Raw genomic sequence first — 13,374 nt, forward strand, 5'->3', positions numbered from 1 at the left:
CCTCGATATTCGACCCTATGTAAATCTGCCCCAAATATATATATGGTAAAAAATACACTTTTTTTCTTGTTTATAAAAATGCTAACGCGGCATTTTACACATATTATTCTAATTATACAAACACCTAGCTTGTACCCTGCCAATAGGCTGTTGATTTCGATGAATGTGCAAATGACCCCCTGAAACTGCCACTGAAAGCAGGGTGAATTGAGATTGGAGGAAGCAATGCAGAGCAGAGGAGGAAGAGTTACACTGAGCTTGACTTCATTTTAAAAACTTTGAGGGAAAATTAAGTTTTTCTTCTCCGCTGTTTTAACAAAATATTCACAAAGGTGCCAGTAAACCATCTTTCTTCCTCAAAAAAATTCTGTTTGTAAATAAGGAGATGATTTTAAAGGGGTTGTTCACTTTAAAACACTTTTTCAATTCAGTTGGTTTCAGATAGTTCACCAGAAATAAAGAATTTTTCCAACAACTTTATATTTGTTACCGTTTTTCTAATACTGAAGTGTTAAGTTTCATTTTTCAAGTCAGGAAGCAGAGGGGCTGAATGGAAGGTGCGCAATAAAAGGAACAATAACAAATGTAGCATCACAGAGACTCTGCACTCAAATACTGAAAAAAGTAAAGTTTGTTTAAAGTAAATTTCATATAGTAAAAAGCTGCTTATCACCAATAAATGTGCGACTTAATAAAATGTCAAATTATCTGAATGGAGGGAATAACTAATGGTTATTATTGTTGTACATTCATAAAGTGAGAGATGAGATGTTATGTCCCATTTTATGTGATAACGTGTGTGTTATTTCATATCCATCTTTATTGAATAGATGCCAAAAAGTCCACTTAATGTTGAACTTCCCCTTTACGTTTACCCCTTTACATTTTTTGTTTTAAAGAAATTTCTAAACACCCATGAAAATTGGTATCGCTTGTATGAAACAAGAAAGATAGTTCATGGCACACGTAAAAAATGGGACAGAATACCGACATTCCTTCCTAGAGGCAACAGTTGTTTTTCAATAAAATACTCACACAGTAACAGTTTGGGAAAAAAAAAAAAATTATGTGACTTAATCAGGGAAGCACATTTACCACGTCCATTTAGAAAATGCACAAGTAAGAGATTTGAGAGGGTGTCACAACAATGCTATTTAAAGAAACAGTAACATCAAAAAAATAAGTGTTTGAAAGAGTTACAAATATAATGCAGTGTTGCCCTGAACTGGTAAAACTGCTGTTTTCTTTAGAAACACTACTACTGTTTATATAAATAAGATGCTGTGTAGCCATGGGGGCAGCCATTCAAAGGAGAAAAGACTCAAGTTACACAGCAGATAAGCTCTGTAGAACACAATGGTGTTATCTGTTATCTACTATTTAACCTGTGACATATAGCCTTTTTTCAATTTCCGCCATTGCTACACAGCAGGTTGGGTATATGAACTATAGTAGTGTTTCTGAAGCAAACAGATCAGTTTTACCAGCGCAGGGCAACGCTACATGATATTCTCATTACTTTAAAGCACTTTCATGTTTTGGTGTTACTGTTCCTTTAACAGCATCCTATGCAGCAGGCTTCTAGCAGATAGGTTTTCTGCTTACGGCTTGCAGGCCTCTTAGTGATCCTTGACCTACAGCAGTTGGTGAAAAAAGGGGGTGCCTTGTGTCTAGTTACCTAGACACAAGGCAATGATATTTCCATTTTTATTTCCCCTTTAAAAATGGAAATATCATCGCTTTAAAGGGATTCTGTCATGATTTTTATGGTTTCATTTTTATTTCTAAATGCCACTGTTTACACTGCAAATAATTCACTCTACGATATAAAATGTCATTCCTGAACTAATTGGGAATCAGCAGGGGGGGTAGACAAGATGACCCAGGTGGATAGTAGACCTGACTGGGGGAGTTGGCATTGTACAGAGGGGGCATATAACATTTTATAAACATTTGTCATTTACAGGACAAGTGATTCCACTGTTTACACTGCAAATAATTCACTATCCAATAAAAAAAGTCATTCCTGAACCAACAAGTGTATTTTTTTAGTTGTAATATTGGTGTGTAGGCAGCCATCTCAGGTCATATTGCCTGGTCATGTGCTATCAGAAAGAGCCAGTACTTTAGGATGGAACTGCTTTCTGATTTCTCCTACTCAATGTAACTGAATGTGTTGCAGTGGGACCTGGATTTTACTATTGAGTACTATTCTTAGATCTACCAGGCAGCTGTTATCTTGTGTTAGGGAGCTGTTATCTGGTTACTTTCCAATTGTCATGTTGTTAGGCTGTTGTTGCAGTACAGAAGTAAAGAGTGACTGAAGATTATTAGAGCACAAGTCACATGACTGGGGGCTCCTGGGAAACTGATTATGTCTAGCATAATGTCAGATTTCAACATTAAATATAAAAAAAAACTCTTTTGAAAAATGGATTTCAGTGCAGAAGTCTGCTGGAGCAGCACTATTAACTGATGCATAATGAAAAACATGTTTTCCCATGACAGTATCCCTTTAACATAACAGAGGAAAGTATCCTCTGTATTGCAAGAGTAATAGAGAAACCTATTATACAACCGTTTAGTAAACAAAAGAACCTGAGAGTAGATTTCCTATTTTACTAACTGTAGCCTGGAACATGAAATGAATCAAACAATCATAACTGGATGTAACTGCTCATTCAAATAATCTTCTGCTTTGTAGTGAATGTCAATAAAAGGCAGAATGCAATATTTCCAGCTGATGAAAGGGTCTATGGAAAAGGTCTCTCTGGTCGGGTCAATGTGAGGATACTTAAGGACATAGGCCAATCCCACAAGGAAACTGTTCATAAAATAAAGCCAAGCCACGTTCATGTCCATGTAGCCTGGGATTGGTGCACACAAAATGAGGAGAATAATTTTACGGAGGACAAATGGAGCCCAAGTGCCCAGAAACGAGAACACAAGAGCAGTATAGAGACATATGGTTCCTTGGACAGGCCACTCATCTCCACAGGAAAACAGGACAGTCTTGTTGGTGAAGGAGATGAGCTTCATGGATTTTATTAAAGCCACCACTTCAAAGCAACATATTCCCAGAATAAAAACAATGGCACACAGCACTGCGACTGATAAATAATAAGTCTGGCTGCTGACGTAGAAAGTGCACTGGTATGAGGACAGTCCAGGGCCTGAGATTGGAGGAGGAACAGAAGAATAGAGGGCAAAGGATAGTGCTGCCGTCCATAGGAGCAGGGTAAGTATAACATGCAGGAAGCCGAGACAAAGCCTGGGGAGATGAATGGATTTAACAACAGTATTGTAATAATCTAGCCCTGCTGTTAACAGCACTGGATAGTGTAGAATGCCATACGCATGGGATATGATCTGAGTAAACAGGCAGATGTGATAGTTAGTGAACCTCATGCTACAAACAGCAAAATCCTGTAAATAATGGATATTTATTATGATTTTGCCAGTTAAGATCAGTATCAGTATACAGCTGGGCTCGTGCAGTTGTATGTCCATGTCGGGCTTCAGGAACACAGGCCCCTCTAATGCATCCGGGTCTGGCATGCTCTGGGTAGAAGGCAGACTAATTTCTTGCATCTTGTAGGCCACAAGGAGGAACCGACATTTCAACCTCTTTTCTTTCTCCTGCAAATTCAAAAAAACACATTGTTTAATTTATTAAGGAACATATATTCATAATTTAAATGGAGATGTTCGTCAAAGCTACTTGCTATTGTTAGACTATAACTCACTGCAGTCATTGGGAATCAGCAGGGGGGGTAGACAAGATGACCCAGGTGGATAGTAGACCTGACTGGGGGAGTTGGCATTGTACAGAGGGGGCATATAACATTTTATAAACATTTGTCATTTACAGGACAAGTGATTCCACTGTTTACACTGCAAATAATTCACTATCCAATAAAAAAAAGTCATTCCTGAACCAACAAGTGTATTTTTTTAGTTGTAATATTGGTGTGTAGGCAGCCATCTCAGGTCATTTTGCCTGGTCATGTACTTTCAGAAAGAGCCAGCTGCTTTCTGGCAGGCTATTGTTTCTCCTACTCAATGTAACTGAATGTGTTGCAGTGGGACCTGGATTTTACTACTGAGTGCTGTTCTTAGATCTACCAGGCAGCTGTTATCTTGTGTTAGGAAGTTACTATCTGGTTACCTTCCTCTTGTTCTGTTGTTAGGCTGCTGGGGAGGAAAGGGTGCGCTTTGTTTACCACCAAAGTTACCCCAGAACAAACTGCACGTGATTTCCTTCTGGTTTCTGGCTTTAACTGTATCTCCTCCCAAAACCTGTACTGTTATGTAATATCCCCGGACGTTCACCTTGAAGAGGCCTAGAGATCAAGACGGTGTAGTGTGATGTGACTGAGGGCATGATCACCTTGCAGTGTTCAAACATGATAAAGGTCAAGGAAGGCAGCAGGAAGACCCGATATAGAAAGTTATTATACAGTGAATTATGTACCCCCTATTGTAAAATACAATATTACAAGTCACCAAGGTGTTCAATAACCATATAAAAGCACAAGGCTGAATCTAAGGGTTTCAAGGTTCTATAACAGGCCTTACAGGTCTCTGTGTTCCAAAACAGTCCTGCAGAAATTCACAAAAATGTGCGGGGAAAAAAGGCAGACTGCACCCAAGTCATAAATGTTCCCTAGTTATAAACCCAAGGAACTGATTCACATACTGATTGAAAAACTCCAGTCAGGACAGTGAGGTTGTGGAATGCACTTGCCGGGTGACGTTGTGATGCTGATTCTGTTAATGCTTTTAAGAGGGGCTTGGATGATTTTTTGGACAAGCATAATATCCAAGGATAGTGTGATACTAAAATCTATAGTTAGTGTATGAGTATATATAGTTTATGTGAGTGTACAGAGTGTGTGTATGTATGGATGCTGGGTTTCATTTGGAGGGGTTGAACTTGATAGACTTTGGTCTTTTTTCCAACAGATCTAACTATGTAACTATATACCTGTAGCCACATTTTCCTCTTAATACTGTAAACTGAGAAAGGGGCAAAAAAGTCACTAACCCACCAACTAAAGGATAGGCAGGATTTAAGGTGGCCATGCACGGGCAGATTTAACTGCTGATTCGGCAGCTTATCTGCCTGTGTATGGGGCCCTCCAACAGGCCTCCCCGATTGAAATCTGGCAAAAATTGGCCAAATTTATCAGAACTATATCAGTCACCCAAGGTGGGCCTTTGAGAGGAAAGATTCAATCGTTGGCACTTCTACCTTTAATTTGTTATGGCTCAAGCTGTGTGTAAAGAAACATATTTATGAACATGCCTATTGTTTGCATGGAGGAGAAATTGTTTCTTGCCCACCTAATGTTAGCATTAGAGGGCGCCCTCTAATGTTAGCAAACATGAATACAATAAACTGAATGAAAAGGGCTTTTTCTAAACACTATAAGTGGCACCTAAAACTGCACTACGACAACACAGCGGCACCTGAAAATGAAATAAACAGTGGAACCTGAAACTGCCCTAACATAGCACCTGAACCTGCATGATAGCACCGCGGCACCTGAAACTGCACCACTACAAAACTACAAAAAACTATTTGCAGCTGCTGTGGCTAGACAATGTAGCAGTGCAATTTGTTGCCACGGAATAGCAAGTGACATTGGCTTCCAAGCCAGGCCTGGACTTGCTGTGTTTTTTCTTGAAGACGTTTCACCAGTCATCCAACCGGCTTTCTCAATTCAGAATAATTTATAAATAGGATCTTTCGGGAATATATTATCTGGAATCTTGCTCCAATCAGTGTAATCTTTTTATCATAATCAGTCATGAAGTTAAGTGTTGATTGTATTAGCATAATTGGAGCTTGGAGGTGTTATTAAACCTTCCAGGGAGAGGTGCCAAAACAGCATTGTATGTGGCAGTCAATAGATGCAGTGTGTATGTGTAACATTGTGTATGCAGTGAGGAGTGTTCTGATTTGTATGTGGGAGAAACCAAACAACAGTTACACCAGAGTATGGTGCAGCACGGAAGAGCCGTGTACCTACATCTAAAAGAAAAAGGACACACGTTTGAAGACTGCCAAGTCCAGATTCTAGACCGGGAGAGCAACTGGTCAGGTTCGACATCTATTTTCTGCCAATACAGAGAAAAAGGAAATAATCATATGATTAAAATGGAGTCTATGGGAGATAGCTTTCCCGAAATTCAGAGCTTTCTGGTAAATGAGTTTCTGGATAATGGATCCCATACCTACCTGTACATCACATTTTACAAGACATGTACACATATGGTCACGGGTTGGGGATAAGGCAGTTGCGGGTCTGGGTCGAGTAGCGGATCACAGTGGGTAAATATGAGGGTTGCGGTTCGGGTCGCAGAAATTAGTTCTGCATATGACTCTAGTGTAAGTAGGGTTGGGACCTTTTCTGGAAAACAATACCGGCCTTCCTTTATATTTATCTTTTTTCCCTATTAATCACATTGGGATTAATCATCATTTTTACCGGCCAGGCCGGTGGCAACCCTAAGTGTAAGGTTAAGATACAGGTCTAATAACCTGCTAACACCAATCTGTAGGCAGCATTTAGTGGTGTTGCCCTTGGCTACAAGATATTGCACCTGGGCAAAGTTGCCCCTTTTATTATATTATTATTACATATTAGTATGTAAAGAAAAGAGACTAGGAGAATAGAGGTTGAGTGAGGAGAAGAAGAAAAATAGTACTAGGAGTGGGCCCAGGGTCGGACTGGAGGGCCCGGGGCCCACCGGGACTACTGTCCAGGGCCCCTTCCGACCCGCCCCCCAACCCCTACTACGACGCGCTGAGCGCGCGCGCACAAAGGCGCCGCTTGGCGCGCTAGCGTGAAGGCGCCTGGCGCATGCGCAGAAGGCGCTGCGCTGATCGGCGCTGCGGGAGGGAAACTTTTTTAAAGATATCTGGAGAGGTGTCTGGCCCGGCGGGGGGCCCATTAAGGGTCGGGGCCCACCGGGTATTTTCCCGGTGTCCCGCCGGGCCAGTCCGACACTGATTGGGCCCCTGGTCTCAAATTAATTGGTGGGCCCCTGGTCAAAGGTTTTTGGGTGGGCCCCTGGTGTCCCAGTCCGACGCTGCCCTAGGCTGACCCAATGCCGGCACAGGTGGAACAGTCCATCAAGCAGCTGGCACAGGTGGAACTCACCTCTCTGCTTTCATAGTCCAGAGGCATGAGGGCCCCATAAAGTGAACTTAGAATGGGGACTGGATGTCAGGCAGGTCTGGACTGGGAGTCAAAATAAGCCCTGGCATTCCTAGTACAGAGAGGCCCAATCAGCTCCCCACCAGCCCACTAAATAGTGACTTTCTGTGGCATCTTATGACAGCCCCTCTGGCCAGTGTTGGACTGGCTCACAGGGATACCAGGAAAAGTCCCGGTGGGCCCAGGTTTCAGTGGGCCCTCCTGCTGCTAAACATTTGGCATATTTCATGGCCATTCCCTATTTCTATGAGAACAAAGAGACAAAATAGATTGAATAATAGATTATAGCATGTAAAGAAAAGAGACTAGCTGAATAGAGGTTGAGTGAGGAGAGGAATTATAATAGTAGTGAGAGTGGCCCCTGATCTAAGGTCTGTTGGTGGCCCCTGGTCTAAGATTTTTGGGTGGGCCCCTGGAGTCCCAGTCTATCACTGCCTCTGGCATTTGCCACAACCCACAGATTGCCAGTCCGGGTCTGAATTGTCAGGGTTTGGCAGGTGTTGCAGTTCAAAAACAACTGATTTCCATTACAGATACACTTTACCCTTGGCTAACACAATGTTCTCTAAGGAGGCAGTAATACATTACACTGAATAACAAAGCACTCGCTGAACTAGCACTCCCCAAACCCCCGCAACAGTCCAGATTGTGGCTGGTACCTGCGCAGCCTGTGCAGCACGAAACATGCTTAGTGATAAACATTCTTATTTATAAACAGCGACCCCCATCAACCTCACCCTATGCCTACTGACCAGTAGCTCTTCCCAGGACGTCACATGCTGACGGATTCTCAAGTTCACTAGAACATAATGACGGTTCCAAAGCTGCAACATCAGTTCGGCTCCAGCGACAGAAAAGGTGATGCTACTGAACGGCTCCTAAAGAAAGTGTAGCAGGTACAGACCAAGAGTCCGGGGGAGGAGGCGAAACTTAGGACTCAGGTGCAGCTCAGCTCTTCCTCCTGCCTGTAGTACACATCACATACAAGTACACATCACATACAAACACACATCACATACAAACACACAGCCCTACTGGCAGGAGCAGAGCCACCCATTAACTAAACGCCCCGGGGGATTCTACAGAGTCACCTGTGATGCGTCATAGTTCAGTCAGGGTGGGTTCTCCCTCTGTCAGTCAGGAGTTGGACTCTTCTTAATCGCTGCTGTGCTGCGCCGAGGTGTTGAGCACGGAGGTAAATGTCGCACAGAAACTGCTGAGATTACAGGTTCATACGAACACCATACAAAACATACATATTTAAGTGCAGCCCAGGCACCATATCCAGTCACACACAGCTGGAGTATATCGTGAATAAAGTACCAGGTGTCATGGCCTTATTAGAGCACGAGGCTGAAGGCAATGGAACTGTAGATGTGACTTCAACAAGGGGCACTTTATTTACTATGAAACACACAGCAGGGCAGATTAACGCATATGAACAAAGTAAGTTTGTAAGGAAAAACAAGCGGAGCTCACCAACTCGGCGTCCAAGAAACACGTCTCCCCTCCAGCGGCATCCCGCGAGAGCTCCACAGGTGCAAACAATCCCAACTCTTACGATACAAGATGAGCTCAAACACTGCCGGCGCTCAGCCGGAGAAAATAGGGAACGTTAAATCTTCATCAAATGTGGCTTTTATTCACGCAAACAATGTGACAAACAGTGGCAATCATAGTGCAGTTAAGCCTATGCGTTTTGTGCCCAAAACAACGGCACTTCTTCAGAGCTAAATTCGTAGTGAGTGAACTCCCCTTTAAATACTGTGATGAATCCACCCCCTACACATATGGATGCAATTAATGATATGTTTGCATAAAACGAGTAAAATACACCTTTAAAATACACCTATACAAATATGATACAAATATGTATTATGTGTGAGTCTACCACTATGTAAGCTAAGTCCCAATCATTATAATTAACGCATAGATTAGGGGCCCATTAGTGGTCAGGGGCCCAAGTGATTTTTGTTGTAATTTTTTTTTTTAAATTCACTGACCGGTGGGTCAGTGCCGGCCTTAGGCTGATTGGACCTATTGGGCCCAATCAGACCCCGCGCTCAGCTGCCCAGCCTGCCTCCAGCTTTGATTGGCCCAGCCCACCCTCAGTCACAAGCTGAGCCCAAGCCTTCCCCCACAATTGGCCCAGCCCACCTCCTACTCAGATTGATGGCCGGCTTGTGTGCAGTGCGCAGGAGCAGCACAGCGTGGGCCTGAACTTGCTCCTAGTAGCTTAAATCTTTTGTCTATGATCAACAATAAATTACGATCCAGTGGCCTTAAACCCCTGAATCAGTTACACAGGTCCGGTAACAGTGCGCACTTTTCTCGATAAAAGAATGTGGGAGGATTGGACTCCACCGAGCGCATGAAGTCTACTGCTCTGGAGAAGCGCACAGTCTTACTGGATGGCTGCTGTTAACTGGGGGGAAGTGGGTTAAGGTCACAAGACAGATCATAAATTCACTATGCATACTGGTTGCTGGAAAGGGGGGTTCTATGGATGCAAGACACATGCCATTGTTGTTGGCTATGCTTGCTACAGTTTACAATTAACTGTTTCAGGGTATGGGGAGTAGAGACAGAAGACAACAGTATTGCTCCCTATTCTGCTGTTTAAAATTAACTGGGTATTGAGGCAGGATTAACTATCCTATTGTTGCTGACTCACTCTACTGTGAAACATGATGCTATCAGGGCCAAGGCAGCTTTTGCAGTCATCATTTAGTGTACAGAACAAATAGGAAGAGATCAGGGCACAAAAAAATGGGAGAGCTGTGTCAAAATATTCAAGAGGCAGTAGTCACAGTCTGAAGAGAAAGGGGAAAATGGGCGATACAAAGAAAAGAGGGGTGCTAGCTAATGAACAGGAAGAGGTAGAGCAGTATGTAAAGAGAAGTAACGAAATATTGGAAGAAAGAAAAAAGACAGAAATAGAAGAAAGCAAGACACAGATGTATAAAAAAAGAAAAGGGAAAGAAAAGCAGAACAGGCAGCACAAATATAAGGTTAGTAGTATGTTGGTTTAACATATTTTATATAAATATATGCATGTATAATGTGGGCCTTTCACATGGGTAACCTGTGTTCATAACAATTTGCTTGTTTGCGTTGGCATGTTGGTGGAACTATAACTTACTCTTGTAATGATTGAACAGCATTGTATGCTATTGCTATTGCTGGTTACACACCTACCACTCTGTTTCTTCCCTGTCGTATTTAACATTGGTGCTGTAGCTTCTCACCAGACACTTGTGAGCCTCAGATAGATAAAGAATACCTGTAAATTCAACTCTCAATCCATTTGACTCACAAGTGAATGTAGGGAAGTTGCAGCACAAAGGCCTATTGCTGACAGGGTTAGAACTGGGAGCCGGGGTTTAGAAGTTATCTGTAACAGATCACATTTTGTTTTTAATAAACCTTATCTCCATTCTCTTTTTTGTAAACTAAAAGCCTTCCCTCTTTTATACTGCTGTGTTTTCGGGTCATTTAAAGGGGTTGTTTACCTTTGAGATAACTTTTAGTATGATGTACAGAGTGATATTCTGAGACAATTTGCAATTGGTTTTCATTTTTTATTATTTGTGGTTTTTGAGTTTTTTTATTCAGCAGTTGTTCAATTTGCATTTTAAGCAATTTGGTTGTTAGGGTCCAAATTACCCTAGCAACCATGCATCAATCTAAATAAAACACTGGAATATAAATGAGAGGGTCCGAATAGAAAGATGAGTAATAAAAAATAGCAGTAAGGATAAATGTGTAGCCTTACAGAGCATTTGTTTTTTTAGAAGGGGTCAGCAACGCCCATTTGAAAGCTGCAAAGAGTCAGAAGAAAAATTATTTCTATATAATCTAGTCTGGTCATTTCCCTAATGATATATGTAACCACAAGCAACTTGTCAATAATACAGAACAAATAGGACTTACCAATATTTTATTAATTTAGTACTCCTCTTTGTGAGTAAAAGATAATTTCCTATTGCAGGGTTTGTAGTGTCTGATTCAAAATAATGAGAACCGACTCAATTAGATCAACAGCTGTGTGGTGCCATTACCCAGGTAAGTTGGATTCATTAGATGACATTAAAGGGATTGTTATTGTCGAATATAAAGCCAAACAAATTCTAAGCTCCAGCAGTACCTATTGCATGGTTTTATTTGGATGTCCGAGGACTGTGCTTTAGCAAACATCACACATCTAAAGCTAGTCCATATTGCACACAAGTTAGAAAATCATAATAGCATATAGAAAATCATGACGGCGGCAGTCTGCAAACAAAATTTGTATTCAGCATAGGCCGAGGATTGAAATTATAAAGCTTTATGCTGCTATTTGCCAACAGGGAAACCAAAGCATTCACATTATTGAGCTGCTGATAATAAACAAATTGAATTTACTAGATATAATGGTATAATGGTGACAGACCGAGTCAGCAGCTTATTGGCCCCTGTGTGGGACCCTCCAACGATCTTCCCCAATTGGTATCTGGAGATCGATCGGGCAGGAGAAAAAATCCTGTCGGATCACAGACTGCACCTGTTCGTTGATGTGGTCCCGCGATCTAACCGCCCGGTTTGATCTGATCATTGGGCCTTAGAGCCCATGATGGGTTCAGCCCAGTATCGCCCACCTCATATGGGGGATAGATCCGATTGTATGGCAAAATCGTCAAAAATATCGTGACTTTCCACACACGGTCCTCAATTTGTAACGATCAGATCTTTGCGTCTATGGCCATCTTAAACCAGGTATTTAAACTAGGTCTTTTTTCAAAGGGGTTTACTCCAAGCTCCTAAAAGACTTTGCTAGATGGTTATCTATGAGAAAGTTTGAAGAGTCAAAAGTAGATTTTATGCTCTAAACAGGGGTCCCAAACCTATTTTACCTGTGAGCCACATTCAAATGTAAAGAGTTGGGGAACACAAGCATGAAAAAACTTCATGTGGGTGGCAAATAAGGTCTATGATTGGCTATTTGGTAGCCCCTATGTGAACTGGCAGTCTACAGGAGGCTATTTTTGGCAGTAAACCTGGTTTTTATGCAACTAAAACTTTCCACAAGCCAGGGGAAATATCATGAAAATGAAAATTTAATATAAGCTTCAGCATACTGAAATAAGAGACTTTCTAAATACAATCAATTAAAAATGCTGTAGTATTTCTGAAATAATCAAGTTTATATTCACTAATCTTCTCTCAACATCTGTTTCTCTTCATTCTCTCTTCGTGCAGCAGTTGGGTGTCAGATATTCATTGACCGTTAGATCCAATATTTCTTATAGGGGGCTCCTTTTGCCTAGAAGATGTATAGAGCTCACTCTATTAAGATCACCAGACATCATGTCTCTCTAAGTGCAGAATTTGTGCAAAAGGCAGTTATTGTTAGATTTTGTTTGTACTGGAATCCGTTATTTAAATGAGCTCTAATACATCTGCTAGGAAAGGAAGCCCCCTATAAGATATATTGGATAAGTCAATGATTATCTGACACCCACCTGCTGCATGAAGACAGAATGAAGAGAAACAGATCCTGAGAGAGGAACAGTGAATATAAACTTGATTATTTCAGAAACAATTCAGAATATTTAATTGATTGTATTTACACATTTTCTTATTGCAGTATGGTGAAGCTTATAGTTAATTTTAATTTTCGCGATAGTTCCGCTTTAAAAATAAGCACCTACTTGGAGGCCACTTTGAGCAACATCCAAGGGGTTGTGAGCAACACATTGCTCACGAGCAACTGGTTGGGGATCACTGGTCTAAAACATTGACTATAGAGATAAAGCTAAATAGCTGCACATTGAGTTGCTGCACAGACACAGGCATTAGTTGTGAAGTCCGGTTAAATCACGTGCTGTACTGTCACACTCACCGAGCACACTAATCTTCTACAAACTAGAAGTGTTTTGTAAAGTTTTGGTAATGTTATTTTGTAAACACACATGGTTTCGTTTTTTTGTCAGCTACGCACAAGAGAGTAACATTAACCTTTCCAAAAGTTGGCAAATTGGAACTCCTGAACATTAGCCTATATTTACACATACAAGTGGCCGGGAGGGACACATTATTAAACGATCAATAAATATCAAAATAACCAGAGAAAGCTTTCTCGTGGTCTTTTTGCCCTTACACGATGGCA

General features: G+C 41.5%; 1 protein-coding gene across 3 annotated transcripts; it reads right to left on the bottom strand.

Annotated features, from left to right (window-relative positions):
• Positions 1-2,607: 2,607 nt before the first annotated feature.
• Positions 2,608-8,411, bottom strand: LOC121394277 (probable G-protein coupled receptor 160). 3 transcript variants are annotated; one of them, XM_041564845.1, is made up of 3 exons: positions 7,979-8,286; positions 6,036-6,123; positions 2,608-3,639 (listed from the first exon to the last, which is right to left on the bottom strand). In XM_041564845.1, the coding sequence occupies exons 2-3, from the start codon at positions 6,114-6,116 to the stop codon at positions 2,650-2,652; spliced, it is 1,071 nt and encodes a 356-aa protein (XP_041420779.1). In that variant the 5' UTR covers positions 6,117-6,123; positions 7,979-8,286; the 3' UTR covers positions 2,608-2,649. The 3 variants fall into 3 exon arrangements, with proteins under 3 accessions (XP_041420779.1, XP_041420781.1, XP_041420780.1); XM_041564847.1 differs by lacking the exons at positions 6,036-6,123; positions 7,979-8,286 and adding an exon at positions 8,318-8,411; XM_041564846.1 differs by lacking the exon at positions 6,036-6,123.
• Positions 8,412-13,374: the final 4,963 nt, after the last annotated feature.

This window comes from Xenopus laevis, chromosome 5S, assembly GCF_017654675.1.
Source record: "Xenopus laevis strain J_2021 chromosome 5S, Xenopus_laevis_v10.1, whole genome shotgun sequence".
Lineage (NCBI taxonomy): Eukaryota > Metazoa > Chordata > Amphibia > Anura > Pipidae > Xenopus > Xenopus laevis.

What these genes read in the sequence shown, in the direction of transcription:
- LOC121394277 (XM_041564846.1), bottom strand. Translation starts at nt 8,059, where the DNA reads ATGTTGCAGCTTTGGAACCGTCATTATGTTCTAGTGAACTTGAGAATC. An exon ending in CGTCCTGGGAAGAGCTACTG is followed by an intron (nt 3,640 to 7,978) that starts GTCAGTAGGCAT and finishes TTGAATTTGCAG; the next exon opens with GAGAAAGAAAAGAGGTTGAA.